The sequence below is a fragment of the Triturus cristatus genome, chromosome 4_1 (assembly GCF_964204655.1).
Source record: "Triturus cristatus chromosome 4_1, aTriCri1.1, whole genome shotgun sequence".
NCBI classification, from domain to species: domain Eukaryota; kingdom Metazoa; phylum Chordata; class Amphibia; order Caudata; family Salamandridae; genus Triturus; species Triturus cristatus.
Genome location: NC_140585.1, coordinates 865847243 through 865866048, shown reverse-complemented (window position 1 = coordinate 865866048; position 18806 = coordinate 865847243). Strand labels below are relative to the sequence as shown.

At 42.1% G+C, this 18806-nt stretch overlaps 1 protein-coding gene across 2 annotated transcripts in view; it reads right to left on the bottom strand.

Moving 5' to 3' along the window:
- MKLN1 (muskelin 1) overlaps positions 1–18806 on the bottom strand; it is a 653324-nt gene that overhangs the window by 93371 nt on the left and 541147 nt on the right. For both annotated transcript variants that reach the window (XM_085653584.1, XM_085653585.1), the window contains exon 14: positions 1564–1678. In XM_085653584.1, coding sequence (XP_085509710.1) covers positions 1564–1678 — 115 coding nt within the window. The remainder of the gene's footprint in view (positions 1–1563; positions 1679–18806) is intronic.

Sequence of the window (18806 nt, the reverse complement as noted above, 5' to 3'; positions counted from 1 at the left end):
AGGTAGGTAAGCTCTAAGTGTCAACCACAAATACATATATGGTAAGCTCCCTTTAACTTGTTTAGGGCATACTGCTAGTGGTACCGACACATGGAGGATGTATTGTAATTTTTTTTTGTACTATTCACAGCTGTTGCATGACTAATACTCAAGTTAAATTTAAATTTGTTTGTACCGACATTGGCCTCTTGGAAGGCAGACATGGACTGGTGCATGTTGAGGGAAAAAACAGTTTATGTAGCATGGGGTTGCCCTAAAAAGTGGACGGCAATTTGGGACAAATGGAATGTATATAGAGGAAATATTTGTGTCCCAACCACCGCTGTTCCCTTGGAAGAACTTTACACAACCTGAGTTCCTGCCTCCCTGACCTAGTGTTTTGACTTATCACAGTAATGCTGTCTATTTATGCCTGACACATTTTTTGTCCTGTAACAAAATGCCATTCTCTTTGTGTTCAATAAAAAGAATTATAAAAGAAACATTGTTTGGACTGGACTTGTGACAGCTTTTTTCTTATGAGGTATGAGCTGGTTCACATCGAGTGGTGAAAGGGGGTGGGGATTGTAGATTTGGTTTTGGTAATAATTTTTTTTTATTTTGGATTACAGACACGTGTAACGACAATAAGGTATCTTTGTACACATTGGCTGGTTTAATAATTGGGACCTATTGATTAATTGCACTGGATTAATTTGGGATGGAGGGGCATCTAGCTTGTGACACAAGCAGCAATGTATGTATCCTTTAAAGGTGTTAAATAATTCTCTGCATGTATGGCCTGATTTTACTTTGGAGTTAGCTATGATGGAGGCATATATGGGTCCCTCACCTGGCTTGATATGTTTGTGTATATATTTGTTAGTGTGATCTGTAACCTTAGCGGCTTTTAGCCTAGGCTCAAAAACTGTGCATTGATCATGTATGTAATTAGTCTACGCATGAGTTTCCACAAATGTCACATACTGGGTCGGAATTATGTCTCAGGGTGATAGTCTTCAAATAAAGGACATCTATTTGGCATATGTAAAATGGAGGCTCTGTTTTGTTTTAGCCCTGATGAAGTCGTGGGGCAAGAAGCCCGATCGACAAAACATGTGTTGGCAGTGGAGCAATAAAAACTGGACACTTGCTACACTGAACTTTGAAATTTGTGAAATTATTTCCATTGGACTCTGTACTATTGAGTGTGCTTAAGGACTTTTTGTTGTTGCATCAGAAGCCTTAGGGTGTATTGAGGGTGTGGGGTGAACACCTTTGCATTGAGCAACACATTATAGAATTATGCTAATGCTGAAATTGTGTGAGACACATAAGTGAGCGCCAGAACTTTCCCATGCGATGTTCAAATCATTTTGAGGCTGCTGAAAGGCGGAGAAAAGGGATGTAATCTTCATGATAGCTTACCAGATTGCCTAGGTTTTTACAGTTCCGTTCTTAACAACGTTGCCCGCACAAATGCATACATTTCACATACTGAGAAGATAAAGTAGGTAGTCGATCCATACGAGCAATTTATTCGCTTAAGACAGCGTAGTTAATCAAGAACTTAAGGTCTGTTACCTTGTGGATCTCATCATAAACTAGCTGGTGTGCAAATCTGGGACAGGGCTCCTCCTCCTGAAGACTTTTGTTTGGGCTGTCTTTCATGGCTTGATCATTTTTGTAGACACAGGACCTGTAAAACAAAACAATGTGGGCACCTTTTAAGCAACGGCTTGTAACAAATAGGAGCGAAAGGCTGAGTATCTTAAATAGGCTTTAGTAGTCTACTGCTGCTAATTTCATGGTTACTGAGGAAAGAAAGCATAACTGGACATATACCGTGACCCACAACTTGCAATCTGCCAATAACCTTAATGTGCATGCATTTAAGTGTATAGTTATTGAGTGCAAACCAAGCCCCGAATATCACTAAAGCACAGTACAGTCAAGACAAGAAATGACTACTAAGAAGCAAGTTTGCCTCATGGACGCCTTTGAACAGGACCAGTATAGCTTTCCTAGGACTTTATGGGGCAGCAAATGCCTCCCAATGCTGATGGTGAATGCTGAGGTAGTGTTTTATGAAGCAGGGTGAAGCTCATCTGTTTAAATGAACAGATGGTGCAAGGGCATAAGAAACATATAAATGATTGGATTGCTCAGGTTAGGACAGGTGTGATCCCAAAGCTTATGAAAGCAGTAGTTTGTAGAAAACAGGAAATCAACAAACACCTTTAGAAAGAAAAGAAGTGCATTTATAGGGGTCTTGAAGCTTCCTCAACCAAGCACTCAACGAATGATGTTTTTCATGAAAAGGAAGGTGGTATTTTAAAGTCAGCAGAGCACAGCATAGCTAATCCCTATGAGGAGGATGTCAATCGTCTAAGCAGGAGAGTTCAAAGTGAATGTGAAAAGAATTTGACAATTCTTCAACGGCTGAAGGTCAAAAATAAAGTGAACGCCTCCTGACCATCTCGGGATCACATCATGTAACGCAAATGACGGCTCGGGCTATTGACAATAATCGTACACAGGTAATGCCAATGCAACAAGCATTTTCTGTACTTCAGAGCAACCTTGTGGATACTGCTGAGGTTTTTATTGTAGGCTGGGGTAAAACGAGAGGGAAGTAAACAAGAACAAGTTAAAACCGGAGAGGGCTGAGCATCCCTGAAGTGTATTGTACTACCCATGTGGTAGAAGACTATGAGCGAGTAGAGTATTTCAGTAACTCAAATATCTTTAGGTCCACAGGGACTAGGAAGTGGGCAGACAGTAAAGGGGTATTACAATATGAAACAAATACATTAGTGTGTGATTGCGTTTTGGTCTCCCATTAGACTTTTCTCTAGAAGCTGATGCTACCTTACTCATGGATTTTGACAGGGGGTGTTCGGTTGTATGAAGGCAATCACTCGAAGTTCACCCAAACATCAACATTTTCTCTTATATCAAAAAGTTTTATAAACACATGCAGAAGATGAACCCTCAAAGAAGGAATCTGTCAAATGCTGATTTGGTTAAAATAAATACCTTAGGAAATCAACCGAAAACACTCTTAGTTATCCAGAGAAAGGACAACTTTTTAATTATGTATAACACGTACCAAAATAATCCCAATCACTCCGGGATAAAATTAGAACTGTAGAAAATACACAGAAAACAAAACAGCTACTAGAATACAAAGATTTCAATTTTGATCTAAACTAAACCAGTGTGTCCAGGCAAGCGATCTCTGTGGGAAGTCCAATTCATAGTTTACATCCTACTATGGAGATTCTTCTAATCTCCTTCATTTACAACTGGAAGGGTATTTTTTCAGGTCTCACCTACAGACACCTTTGGATAATCCTACTGCTCATCTCTGATTGACTTTCTTAACAGTCTCAACCGATTTCTTCTTATTTAATGGCTGTTTTTTCTCTTATTGGCTTGTCCCTTCCACAGAGATTAGCTTCTTTTCAATCCTTTTGATTGTATGACATGCCTCATTCAACAGTTCATATCTGGGAACTCGTTTTTAGGGTCGAGCCTGAGACATCATGTGCTAGCGCATGTGTCTCGCTTGCGAGACACTATTGTATACATAAAGGGCTTGGTGCCCACCTATTGCTTACCATTTGTAGGCTTCACAACACTCTTTATATCATCCTTAAATGGCCAGTGAAGGCAAAATTTAATTTCTGATCACTTCTGTGGAGCAGGTGCCAAGAACAGTTTGATTCAAATTAATCCAAGCCCATCTTCTGCTCCCGTCGTGATTGAGGTACTATTTCTTCCCCCCTCCCACTCCACCTGCCTGCTATTCCCTCCATAGCGCTTGCACTTTTTTTTCTTGTTTTTGTTCTTTTTGCTGGGCACCAGGTGTTCAAAAATCCATGTCAGATCTTATATGCAACACAAACCATTTGCAACTGGTCAACAAGATCCCCCTCAAAATCCACGCGATCATTCAGGTTACACTCATCCATTGCTCAAGAGCGTGGAACTTCAAATGATAGTGAAGCAATGCAGGTGCTATCACTCATGCGGTTTATAAGTCTCTCCTTCTACATAGGGCCCACCAGACTAAATTGTTTCTAGGACCACGAGTAATACATCTTCCACACAAAGAGTGAGGGAAAATTACATCCATTGCTGACAGCATCGGAAATGACACCTACATATCTTTGGAGAGGCCTTAACTGGGAGCACATTCAAAATTTAGATTTGTTTTGTCATTTTATATAGTGCGAACTTGACCCAAAGTTACTGGAGCACTTTCCATGAGCACCATTTACATTACACAAGGACATGTTCATTGTTGTTTTTTTAGGCACGGGGAGATTTAAGTGATTTACCTAGAATCCCCGGATATTGAGCCAACGCAGAGACTCAAACCTGGGTCCCCAGTTCCAGAGTTGGCATCTCTGGTTGATATGCCACATCCTCTCCCCTGTCGTTTTGAATGTGTTTGATGCTTGAAAACGCATGATGTGGGATCAGAAAAGCCAGTGCACCATCTGTGTCTGATTACGAGCACAGTGAAGCCTGTGTTGGCCAGACCGGCTTGACAGCCAGCTTTCCCTCTGGGAATATAATGAGTCTAGTCTGAAGGCAGCCTGGCTATAGTGCTGCGGCGATGGCTGCTCCTAGGAGGGAGAGGTCTTTGGCACCGCCATCAAGATGAGGAGCCCTGAAGAAGTGCAGCCATGTATTCCTTGGTGGACCGGATGGCGCACGGTGCTCAGAGCAAAATGCTGTGTCAATGCACACATGTGTAGTGGCTGCACTTCTCAGTGAATTTTGCTGCTTTCCAAGGGTAATATGCATTGAGACAGCCTATTACTGTCACTGTTTATTCTATTTAGCATTGATAACGTAACCCTTACTATGATTTGCATTTCGGATCAGAGTTGCAGTACTAGCAGAGAGAGGGTTCGCACTGCCCGCTTGGCCTTTTATGCAAAGTGTGCAAGGCAAGCAATCACTGTGATTTTGCTTTCTGCTACAGCTTCTGGTATAAGCTTGTTGGTTTTCGTTGGTCTTTTAGAATAATATACAGGGCTAGGTTTGTGAGCTTTCAGCATGAATCCAGGATCAGTTTGTTCATCTCTATGTGCCTCAGTACTCAGTTACTGTCTTTGACACCTTCTGTGCTTGAAAGTCAACATAATATGGGATAGATTTGATTGGTTTCTGGAAATGTGGGTGGTTTCTATACATCTGTCTCTCTTGTGTTCTGCTTCCCTCCCCCAAACACCCACCACACCTGTGCACTCCCTGGTGCTCCCTCATCTCTCCCTCTTGCTAGTCAATTGCTTCCCTACCACTTTTATATAATTTTGGTTTTTGTGTGGGTGGTCGACTGGCCTTGAGCACCCCCTCTCCTCCCTGGTCTACAATTCCCTGTTGATAACATTTTTTTAATTAATGTTATGTTTTTTTTAAGGGCTTTGGAGCTGCCATTTGCTGCTTTGTCATTTTCTGCACACAAAAAAACACTTTTGAGCTACCAAAATGAGATTTTTTTAAATTAAAATATTTTTTATTTACCGATCAAAACAGTGTCTGCCGTCTTGGATCAGAAAACAATGCACTCACACTACAGCAAAACTTTTACCGATGCAGACTACCATAAGCTAAAAGTATAGGAAAGCCAGTTTATCCCAAAGGCGAGACCTATTGGCTTAGCCAATGCTCGTTTCTTTCTGTGCTCCATGGGAGCCCATGTGTGTTCTAGCTCCTGGTTCCCCTCCCCTCCTCTCCCTATCCCACCCACGCTCCTCATATTGCTCCCTTCTAAAGCCTATCCTTCACCTTCTCCTTCCCTTAATATTTTTCACGACACCTCTCCCAACGGTAATCCATGGCATAATCAGTGTGCCCCTTGGTGATGCCTTGCTACGTTAAACATAGAAAAAAAAGAAAATAAGTATTCAGCTATTAATGCTAATTTGAGGAGAGATCCCTCTGTGAAAAGCATGGCCCTCACTCACATCTAGATGTGGCATTCTTTATCATCGGGCTTTACACAACCTGGACCCAAATTCAAGGTGGGCTACTATCACACTAAGTGTAGGAGCGAGTTCTTTTTTGTTCAAACTCATAACAGTGGAGTGTATACTCCACACTGACCAGAGATCCAGAATGAAGATTAAAACTATCTAAGGTTTTTTTTTTTATTATTATTTTTTTTTTCCAACCAGTAGTTACATGCCCCTGAACCATCATCGATCTAACATAACATCCTCTATGCACTGGAGAGTACAATCTACATCCGATATTTTACATTCTCCTCAATACTTTACAATATTTTTACCGCTGACACACTGCTTAATGAGATACAAAAAAAGGGACCAAATGCCCCCCCATCCTAATTCGCATACCTTCGACCTTATGAACTATCTAAGGTTATCCAAACTTATTGATTTATTAGAGGATAGCCTGATAGGATTAGAAGGAAACAAAGGGACGAACAACAAGGAATTAATTGCCATATTTCCCATCATGGTCAACATGTTTCGGCTCTCCTACTATGCCCCACAAGGTGAGTGGCCTTCTTCAGAACCTACAGTCTCTGGTCAGTTAGCTAAACAAAACATTTTACTAGGAGCTAATATCACTGTTATCCTACTATCCACTAACCGACCTAATGGGGCTGTCTCAGTACCCAAGATTCCTATTATATAGAAAACAACCCTAAAAAGTGTCAGAAATGTACTCCTGCACAAAAACTCCGGAAAATAATGCTCTGTAGAGACACAAGAAAAAATGAGAAAAAAATTGTACAAAAATTGAGTATCAAAGACAAAACATGACATACAAAGAAAACATAATGCACTGGTATACATGCCACTATTGTCGAGTGGCGGACGTAAAATACAATCAATCATAGGCGTCTGTCATCTTGTAATGGTAAGTAAAAATAAAAGCCAGAGTGGCCACTGGAGACTGCTGACGTATTCATGTGAACGTCATCATGCTGTGGCAGCCATATCATTTTTCTGCGGACGTATGCATTTGCATGTAAGCATGCTGCGGCAGCCATATAAAAAAAAATTCTTACCTTGCTAAATGTTTCTATCTTTACTGACTGAAAGAAAATGTGGCACAAGCTGTTGCACACGGACAACAAAGAAAGCTGCAAGTTCTGAGGATGCACCAGAGGCCCCCGAGCACTGAAGCAACTTGCTTTCTCCGATTGTGAGAGGGATTTCTGGTTTTCTTTCACATGGAAACGGAATTTCAATGTGTCTGGCATCCAAGGTGTTTACAGAGATGAAAATATGAAAGTGAATCTGATCATTGAAGAAGGGTATGCTTCCTTTATCAGTTTATACACCCTATTAAACCCACCCAGTCCAACACCAATTTGTTAATTTTTCTTTCCCAAACTTTGGTCAAAGAAGTATACTGTATAACGTGGAGGTCTAAAGTTTCAAATGCTTTCAGTTCATATTTGGTAATAGTGTTGTGAAAAGGGGTTTAAAATGAGAAAAGTCATGCTGAAGAAGGAAGAGAGGAGCTGCTTAAATGCGTACTCACATAAAATAGCAAATGCCTTTTATTTTAATGTTCTACTTCCATTGCAGTGGTGGCCTCGCGGTTTAGTACTATCTTCATCCTACAGATAATGTGCATGGAGTGGTTTCAATCTAATTGCTTCCTTTTCGATATCGGTGAAAAGGGAGACTGCATGTCTTTCATGTCTTTAGAACAGATCTGGAAGTGCGTCAGTACAACTGACTATAAAACCTGATGAATGCAGAAAAGTGAATGACTACAAGTTAATGAATGGAAGGCTGCAGCATAAAATAATAATAAGGAACACTCCCTTAAATCTATTCCCTGGGTGAAGTATATTGAAAAGCGGCCTTTGTTTGTTATTTGGTTTTAAAGTGTGTGTAATTGGTTCCTTTAATGCAGTGCCTGCGTCTCTGTGTAGTTGAGTACAAAGTGCCAAAACCTGTCCAGGAGGATTCAGATGGAGAAATGGTTGGAAAATGGTGTCTTCGTGTCCAGACCGTAGAACATTTTTACCTACATTGCTACAGAGAATCTTTCAACGAATGCACTACTGGAGCTCTGTCTTCTTTCTTTTTGGAAACTGTGTAATTGAATTGAAGGGGTGCTGCAGCACCCCTAGTTCCAGCTCCAGTGCTTTCTTGCGACAAGTGTGAATGTGTATGTTTGCTTTAAGACTACATGCATGTTAAACATATTGGCTGATGTATACAATGCAATTTGCTTTATAGGTATGGCGCCTGCGAGTAGCTTGTGAGCTACCTAAAAGTAGCTTATCGTCCCGTCTGAAACACAGCATACCAAATTAGAAGCTTTTGAATGTTTAAATTAATATATGTATAGGAAAACACAAAAATGTGTATTTGAGATGAAAATGTGTTTATTTTCAAAGCTCATAAACTGAGGTTTGGAGAAAAATGGTTACATTTCCAAAATATAAAGTACCTCCTACTACAGAAAAGGTTGGAGGCTTGGATATCTTTTTTGTATTTAAAAAAATAATTGTTATAAAGAGTAAGGAATTCCATTTCACAATGCCCACCGTATGCATGTACATGCTGGGAAAACACTTTGGAATGATTTCCATTTATCAATGTTTGTGATCCAGTTCAATAGCTAGTTAGTTAATAGTGACAAAACTACGAGTTACATTAGCAGCAGCAAATAAAAAATAATTACAACGCCAATAGGTCAGCGCCTAGTAGTAGAGGCAAAACCTATCAGCTAAGAAAATGCTGGTTATTAAATGCTGTCTAGCTGAGCTAAACGTAGCATTTACTTACAAGACTGGAGGCTCCAATTAAGTTTTCTTTCCTTGCTTTAAATGAATAGCAGCCAAGACAGAAACAACTACTTTACCCTTGTTTCATTGAAAGTAACAATAAAAAAATATAAGCACTTGAGTGTTCCATCATGCAGGTAGCCTATCAATAGTACTGACCGGAAGCAACACCCCCTCCTTTCTAGTTTTTTGCGAACCTTGTCTTCCGTTGCGCAAGAGCAAACTGCTTCAGTCAAGGATGCTTGTCTGATACCTCTCAGCTGTGGCATTGGTGCTGAGTACTGGTGGTGTGCTTAATGCTCATCTGCCTAGGCCCCTTCTTGACGATGCTGTCGAGAGCTAAGCCATTCACATTCATTCATCGATCAATGGCTTCTGTGGCTGATGAGGTGCGGTCTTTGGCTCCTTGCTTCTAGAACGGCAGGTCACTCTGAAGCTGCTTCTCGTCTGCTAATAGGGCGTTCCACTCTCTCACGCACAGCTTTGCATAGGGCACGTGGAGCTTCTCAAGCAGTTTGTTGATCTTGACACAAAGCCTGTCTTAGATCAGTATCCCTACTATGGCTTTACAAAGAAGTGTTTGATGCCGATCTGTGGCAGTTGCAATATTAAGCATAATTTGACCAGTAATTAACAGTAGGAGATTCATATTTCACTGTGCGTAATATTGTATTTTTATTACCTTGGGCAACGTGTTCTAGTCTCCCAACCTTCCTTATATTTAGATATTTTATAAAAATGTCTAGAGAGCTGTTCCTTTTTCTACAACCAGGATCAGGATGCCCGGTTTTAGGGATATCCTGATTGACTCTATTCATAAATTTGTTCAACAAGCCATGCCTTTCTCAATGCAAAATATTTAAAATATATATTTATACATAGAGGCATCAGTAAGTAAATGTTTACTGCAAAAATCCACAGGAGATTCTTCATTGGGCAAAAGTTGTAAGCGCTGGCAAAGTCTGGAACCTCAACCATATAACCTAAAAAAATATTGTATGTGATGATCTGCCTAGTGGGTCCTTGGACGTCTGGCAAAAGAGACAAAATAAATTATCATCCTCTTGGAGTGCAAAGCATATCCCTGAAGCTCAGATGGGTGCAAAGCAATCCCCTTTATCAAAGGGTGGTGATTCTTCAGGTCTTGTCAGCTGAAAGGTTAATAATTCAGCAAACAAGCACCACACTTAGATTGATGTGGTTTAACTGAATGACAAAGATGAAGCTGCTTAGAATATGGATGGTGATAATAATCGTATCGGTGATCTAGAGGATTCATATTCTATTTGGACCTGCAGGAAGATGCTTAAAGCATCCCCCCTCTGATGACAATTTTTCCTTTGATAATTTTAAATTTCCAGTTATGGATGCAGCAAGCAAATCAATCTTTGCTCCCAGATATGTTCATCACTTTTACAGAGAAGGTGCCTGCTGCCCACTTATCTCATTATTTTTCTTGTTGGTTAAGGCAAGCTGTCAACAAACTGCAGCAGACTACATTTTGAATGTTCCTGTCTCTCACTGCCTGATAATATTAGTGGAACACCATCCATCAACCCTAATATATTATTGTTCTTTTCTAAGGTTGGCAAAGATCCCAAAAAAGGAGTAGATTGTGTCTGTTCAATCACCAGAATACGTTGGTAGAAATCACTGGGCCTCTAACTAGAATCTTGATATTGCTAAAGAGGCAAGGATGGAAGTATCAGAAAATTAGCCTACTGTACTTTCAAATGGGGCAATTTGCCTTCTCAGTAATGTGAATGCCCTGGTTGCTCACAAGAGAAGGAAGAGGATTCCAAACTATGAAATATGGAGACTAAAGAATCTGGACCACAAACTATTAGGATGCTGTTTTATGACAACTTCATAAAGGTACTGAGTTTATATGTTTTAATATTTGCTTTTCTTGATATAGTCCATTTCTTTGTCAAAACAATCGTCTGATCTTGTGCTTTTGTTATGGCTGGGAGAGAATGAAACAGATTTGCTTGCCACTACCTTGCAAGAAGCAACAATTGTTCATCTGGATCTTGAAGACTCGTCCCGTTCACATGCCATGCAGAAAGTTCCTAGAGTTCCAACGGAACAAAAGGACTTATTGTTACACTTGTCTATTATCTGACCTGTGTTCAGCAATGAGGTGCTTTATAACTGTGTTGAAACCTTTTGTAGCCAGCCTATGAGCCCAGGTTAATAGTGTATATAGACAACATCTTTTTTCCGGGCCCAGAATCAAACGTTACCTCTATAACATATTTCTGTAGCTAAATCAGAGTCTAGGGTTTGTTCTCAACAAGGAAAGGTCCAATCTCATCAATTCCAAGCAGACAGAATTCCTGGATTTCCTGACAGATTTGGAAAAATCGGTTCTACAGTAACCTCAAGCCCAATTGGAAGCAATAAAATAGGAAATGTGTCAAATTTTCAACAATTTCACAGTATCTCAGAGACTTTGGGCTCATTTGGTGGGCATCCGGCATCCTCTTTACAAGTGCTTTTCAAGGTCCTCTTCACTACCGGGACAGATTCTTCAACTTTACCATGGTTTGTTTTGTCATTACACTAGATCAGGAGGATCATCTAGAACTTCAATGGTGGCTCAATCACCTAAATACCTAGCATGGAAGAGCATTTTTTTCTTCCACCCTAGATCTGGCAACCGAATCAGATGCAAATTTGTGGGCTGGAGAGGAAAATGTGGCTAGTTTTTGAATGGTGGTACATGGTCAAAACAGGAGTTGTCTCTGCATATAAGCTGTTTAGAGATGAATGCATTCTATTTTGTGATCCCAAGTGTCGCTAAAACTAAGGTATTCTGGTCCATTCTCCTGCACATGGAGAATTTGATAGCATTCAAATATATTTTTCATTTTGGAAGCACGAAAATTAGACCCTTGGAGGAACCAGCCAAACGTTTTAGGGAATTTTGCCCTCAATACAAAATCTACATCCAAGTAGAATGTTTTCTGAGGATGCTAAACACAATCGCCCACATGTGCTCAAGAAGTCTCCAACATTACCGCGGTTGGTGACTGCACCCTTCTTTATTCAAAAAGCTGGAGAAAAGCTTTTTGAAATAGGGTCCTTTCTCAATCAATCTATCAATCTATTGGATTCTCATTTAAACACTCATCTTCCTTCTTTTGCAGCTGGAAACCACATTCCAAGTTGCTTGCTACGGATTTCATCTTACAAGACTGGTCTTAAGACCTCATTTAGGCCTTTTGTCCCTTTATTTTCATTTCCAGAGTTGCATGCTAGATTTATCATCAACTCTAGTCTTATTGAATCTTTTTTTGGAAGTCCACGTTTTGTTCACAGTCCCAATGCTGTCTGAATGATTATTTGATTGTCCAATTCTCATTACACTTTTTCACAATCTGCTGCTCATTTCCCAGGGTCAATTCCATGGTCTGGTCCTCAACCAGTCCCTGGTTCTCAAAGCCTGGAAATGTTCAAGGCTCAGGTGGAGAACCCAAGGCATTTCTTCAGACACTGCTCAACTCATCCACCAAATTTGGGATCCAGGCCCTATCCAGGCTTACAACTGAGCATGGACAGTTTGGAAAAGCTGGTGGGTTGGCAGAGTTTCTGATCCCTTTTCAGTGGATGTAGTTCTAGTCGTTAACATTTTTGACTTCCATGGCAAAACTCTACAGAACACCCAACAACTACAGATCAGCTACCACAGCAGAACAAATCTAAGTTGAAGGAAGACCTATTGGAGAACATACCCAGGTCTGTCGTCATTTAAAGGTGGTATTTACTAATCCTCCAGTTCCTAAGTAAGGGTGTTAATTTGGTTCCAAATGTGTGTCCTTGCTTTCTGACAACTCTTCCTAAACCCTGAAGTTGCTCTCTGTTAAACTTGTAATGGTTTTATGTTTCATGTCACTATATCTTTCAGATGCCACAGCCTTGAACTCTTTTTTTACTCATCATACACTTTCAGATGTATGTTTCAACATTTATAGAAGAAATAAGACTACTTTAATGACTTTTCATTATCTGTATTTTCCTCTTAAACCCAAACTTAGTGTGGATAACTGCCTGAATATCTATATTGAAATATATGAAAATCTGAGATTTCCCTTTGTTGCTCAGCCCCTAATTTCCTTTATAAGACCTCATGGGGCTGCCTTTTTCCCCACCTTGGCCCAATAGGTCTTATGGGTTATGAATTTAGTCCATATTTATATCAATTCCATTGGGGCACATATTACAAGAAGGCTATGGCTTCCCAGGTATGGCCAATGCAAGTCTACAGGACCTTTCCGGATCAGCAGAATGATCCATTGTGCAAACTTTCCAAACCTTCTATTATAAACCAGTTCCTCATTAAGTTAATTCAGTCAGTGATACGGTTTAAACAAGTGTAATAAGAGCTGCTGGTCTTACAATAAGATGTGGATATTCCTTATAATTAATGAAGGGAAGTCTTGATTTTATTGAAGACACAGAAGAGCATTATCTCACCACTATGCACTTTATACATTTCCATTCCACCCTTTCTTTCAGCACCTTCTGGAGGTTTGCCTACCACTTCCTAAAACTGAGGTTCGGTCTAGACATATTTGTGGCCTCTCTCCATCCCACTCTGGACCTTCAATTGCTATTCTTTGCTCGACTGCACAGGATCAGGACTGTTCTCTTAAACCAACTCATCCAGTACCTCCTTTTAGTGTTGGTTTTGTGGTATCAATGGTGGTCGGAATGGTATTGTGGTGGTAGTATTCAAGGTGGCCTTGGTGGTATAGAAATGGGAGGGCGTGACAGTGGTGACATAGTTGCCTGTGGTCCTAATAGTGATACTAACTGTGGCAATGTTGAAGGCAGTAGTATTGGTGGAGGATAGTAGGTACTGGTATTGTTAATGAGAAATTGATGTGGTATTGATGTAATAAGCAAAAAGGGTCAGGCTCGCACTTTAGTCATGGTAAAAGCATTCAACAAGCATTTTCAATGCAATAGGTCTTGCATTTGCAAGAGTTTAGGCTGTTGGTGTTGTAGGTGACAGTGCCTTTGTTTCTGTGTTTTTAAAAGCAGCACGAGTATGGAGGGCATTGTCATTTCTAAAGCCGGTGGCTGGGGCTCTCGCAAACGGAGTCCACTTTTCTTTGGATGCTGCTCGCCGTATTCCGGTTATGGTGAGCTGTGTCTGGGGAGGGGGGCGCGGCTAACATTAAAGTGAAAGCACAGTATGGGCGTTTTCACCCAAAAAGAATTAATAAATACATCAAGAAAGGTGGCAAAAAGATCAGTCACCACTCTGAGCTCCGGGTGGGGAAGGAAAAGGTGTCTGCCGCTGATCCAATCGCGATTCGTCAATCACAACTGCAGATCTAGTGCAGATTCCACCAAGATCTGGACCAGGTCGGAGAGATTACCCTCGTGCTGCACCCACTGAGACATCAGGTCCCAGTGCAGAGCCAGCCTGTGCCTCTGGCATGCTTCACCAGCAGGATTCAGGAGACCATCAGAAAGAGCAACCTCAGAGTCAGTCTCACTGAGATCCAAGACTGAGGCAGAAAGATTAAAATCATAGCCCAAGTGCCCCATACTCTCAACTCATGAGGATATGTGCAGAACTGCACTGGGTCCAGAATGGTTCCGATGAAAGGGAGTGTCTGAGAAGGAGTCAGGTGTGACTTTGGCATGTTGATTGTGAACACCAGCAAATGCAGAAGGTATGCCATAGTCTGGAAGTGGGGGACAACTGCCTGGGGAGAGCTCAACTTTAACAGACAGTCATCAAGATAGGGGAAGACTGGAATCCATGACCTCCAAAGATGTTCTGCAACCACCGCAATCACTTTTGTGAACACCCGAGGGGCACTGATGAGGCTTAAGGGGAGCAATGAGAACTAGACACGCTCCTGGACCACTTTGACCCACAGGACACATCTGTGGGCCTGCAGAATGGGAATGTGGAAATATACATCCTGATGGTCCTGTGCTATCATCCTGTCTCTGAGCCAAAGTGAGCAACCTGAATTTCTCTTCCCATAGTAAGGCGTTGAGAGGCCGAAGATCCAGGATTGGACACAGCACTCAGTTCATTTTTGGCAACAGAAAGTAGCAGAAATAACAACCACGTCCACCCTACTTCGGATTCATGGCACCCTCTCGATGGCTCCTTTGGCCAACAGGACCTGTACTTCTTGACGAAGCAAAGCTATGCTTCTCCGTCAGCTGTTCTGAGAATTGTGGCAAGGGCGGCGGAGTTCCAGACATGGAAGGGCATAACTCTGCTGTACAATTTGGAGCAAATATTTGGAGTTTATTGCTTGCCATTTGGGCAGGTGGTGCCTGCTCCGGCTCACTAGGGATGGGTATGCTACTGCAGCCAGATGGGCAGGGGACTTGACAGTATGCTGGGTGTGGGCTCCATGTCCACTGTGAGGTCTGCGTCACTAGATATGAAAAAAACTGGGACCCCTTCTGGCCTAGGAGTAAGTCTGGACTTGCTGGTGTGTTTGGAAGCCACAGCCATGGAAGGGGCAAAAGGTGGAGTGTTGTTGTCAGGAACCCAAGGATCCAAGTCTCCTTAAACCTCTTGAGTGCTGTGTCACCCTTATCGCCAAATAGGTAAGAGCCATCAAAAAGAAAGGGAAGATTGGACATTCCCCGAAAACCCAGTCGACTTCAGCCAAGCATGACAGCTGAGAACCACTGTGGAGGGCATGGCCCTGCCTAGTGAGTCGGTGGTGTTCAGTCCACACCGAACGAAGAACTTCGCAGTGTTGCGACCATCAATCAATGCCTGGTTCAAGATGGCCTAGCCCTCTTCCTTGAGCATGAACAGCAGCTGTGCAACTGAGTCCCACAAGGCATAAGTGCATCGCCCAAGCGGCAAGCATTTGGAATTCACCAACAGCAATGCCAAGCTGGTGGAAGAAAATATCCTCTTCTCAAAGGTGTCCAGCCTTTTTGATTACCTATCCGGTGGGGTGCTAGGGAATGTGCTCAGATTCAGTTTGGCTGTCTAGGCATGTACCACAAGGCTCTCAGAAGAAGGATGCTGGGAGAGTAAGGTTGGATATTCACAGGTGGGATGATGGCAGCAGGCAATTATGCTATGCACAGGAGCCCCTGTGCAGGGTTTGGTCCAGATTCCCAGGAGAGAGTTGATGAGAGCCTCATTAAAGGGATTATTGGCTTTACAAAACTAACCACCAGTTGAAGCACCTCAGTCAAGTTTCTGGTCTTGACCTCGACAGAAGGCACCTGCAGGTCAAGGACCTTTTGTAAACCTATGCATTACCATAGCGAATTACCTAATTACCTTTCTTCCTCCATAGGGGGGTGGGCTTGTCAAAGACTGGCAAGTCTACGTCGGCTTCATTGCTTCGGCCGGCAACCACACCCATGTTGACATCAAGGGGGATAGTTCTTCCTCTTCATCGAGTGGCGTCAGTGGTGCCGGAAATGGGAACAAATGGGTTGGTGTCGGTATCAGCGTCGATCCCGGAGCAGATCCAGAGGGACCGGCTAGCACTGAGGGACAACCCACCGGCAGTAAACCAGCAAGGACCCGGTACGCCCAAAGATGGAGTGCATGGCATCATAAAAATCCTTGAGTTAGGCCAGGGTCATTCCAGCTGAGAGGAAATCAGGGAAGCGTGGAGCAGACCTGGCCACTGGCTTGTGGGTGGTGTGCCAGAGCAGGGCCTTGAAGCATGGCTCTTACTAGGGGAAGCTGAAGAACACAATGAAATCATCTTCCTGTATTTCTTTGACTACGATGACCTGGACTGAGATGAAGATCGTCCGCTGAATCAGCTTCAGGTGTGAGCCAGAGATTTGCCTTGGGATCGTGACCGAGAACATCGTGGAGAATTTGCCTGCTGAGCCGTCAGGAGCTTCATCACCCGCTTGCAAACTGCCTTGGGATGCATCAACTTGTAGTCAGCACACACTGCAGCGTCATGGTCCAAATCCATGCACCAAAGGCAAATTGAGTGGGGATCAGATACAGACTACCGTCTGACATTCCTCACAGGATTTAAATTCTGTGGGCTTGTTGGGAAATATATCCCTCATACACTGGGGCAACGCTTAAAAAGAAACTACAAAAGTGTCAAAAAAGTGGTCAAAAATGGAGAGGTAGCTCTTCAGATATGAGCTGATGGTGTTGAAAAAAAGTAACTGATGTCAATGCACCGGGGTTCGCTTCTATATGGATATCACAGATCACTTCCGAAGCAGAGCCGTTCATCGCTGCCTATCAAAGGGCAGAGGTTCTTCTCAAGATTTTCCGGATGCAGTCTGACGCCAGAGGATTATTCTAAGGTGAGGAATCTGCAGTTAGAAGTCTCTATGAGAAGCTACATTTGGTATGGCATACAAAATGAGCTTTTGTAACAACTGGGAAATGATCAATGATCCCATCTTCATTGCATGTTACCTGGGAACATATGTGAACGCTATGCTGAGTTGGCAGATCGCGATGACGTTACTCTAGGCTGTCACTTTATGCTAAGATTGGCAAATCAGGTGACACACAGTATTTACATATGAGAAAGACGCCATACTATGAGGGGGGAATCTTGGGAAACAGAGGCTTAGGCTGGGCCACGCCAACACTTCATTCATTAAACCCACTGATAAATAGCAGCCAGTGCAATGACTACACACAAGCACTTATAGAATAGTTTGTACTGTTGTTAGTGACCTAACAAGCATGCAAAACGTAACATGTGATGCACATGCAGTAATGAGCACTTAAAGAAGTAAAGAAAATACTCTGAGGCTAAGAAAATTAGCAGACTGAGCAAAATTCCTAAGCCTGTATGCAGGGAATAAAAGAAAATAATGGCAAAGAGTTCCTTTGCAGGAGTACTCATATTTGAGGTTAAAATTGTGGGTACAAAAACTGCCTTTTCTTTGAACAATTTTATTGCTTTTTATACAAGAAAATGGAAAAACCTAGACACCTATATTACTGTGTCCCATGGCACTTTACTTAGTATAAAACGTCTTTATAGTTACAACAGACCAGTATTGTCATATGGTTGACCTTAAACTGAGAGACATACCACTAAGTTCTGATTACATAGATGAGTGACCTTCATTGTTTACTTGTCGATACCATGGTGCCTTATCCAATTTCCCTAAACGTTCAAAAATGTATTTGGGCATCCTGTACTCTCACACGCATAATTGTCTTTGACCAGCACTAATCCATATTGGAGTTCCACACATTAGATATTTGCGCTTTTTTTCTCCCTCATAACCTATCAGTATTTTGGTCTGCCACCACAGTGCCCAAGTCAGGGTTTGCAGGTCCCTCCATATGCAAATATATTTAGCCTTCACCCTTGTTCCAAAGGAATACTGATTATTCAGCTACATAGGACCTAACACCCCCTCCTCCCCAAAATCTAGGCATTCTAGGCAAGGACCAAAGTATATGAAAGAATCACCTACCCAGCCACATCGCTCAGTACCTATCCTTGCAAGCCTAAACCGCAGGATTTGTGAATAAAAGACCATAAGTACCAGCATGTACTCAGATCTAACTGCAAGTTCTTGGTGGAGGAGGGGATTGGGGTTGTAAGGGGGGCTAGGTGGTGGTAAAACCCCCTTCCCATATGGGGATATCTAATTCCCCCACATTTGTTGCCAATTGCGAACTTCAGTGGACTAAAAGTTCCAATGTGTTATTTACAGACATTTTAGAGGTCAGAGAAGCTGCCTTTTGAGTCAAAGCTTCTTAGGGATACTATGTTTCAATGAGGAGCCCTCTTGGATTGTAATTTCATTAGGACTATGAGTTGTCAAGCTGTGCCTAAACTATAAATATCTAATGGCCTCCAAAGAATCCAGTTCATATTCCGATTTCAGTTGGACAAAGGATTTCAAACAATTTCTGTTGTCATTATGGTGTCCAGCTAATTAACACCTTCAACTGCTACAGGTCTTTCATTGAGTAGCGAGCTCATAAAGGAGTGAAGCGTGTTGGAATACCATTCAAGCTCAGCTTCTATCTTGCAGTGTGCGCCACTCGAACCATAGTGGTGTCAGGCAA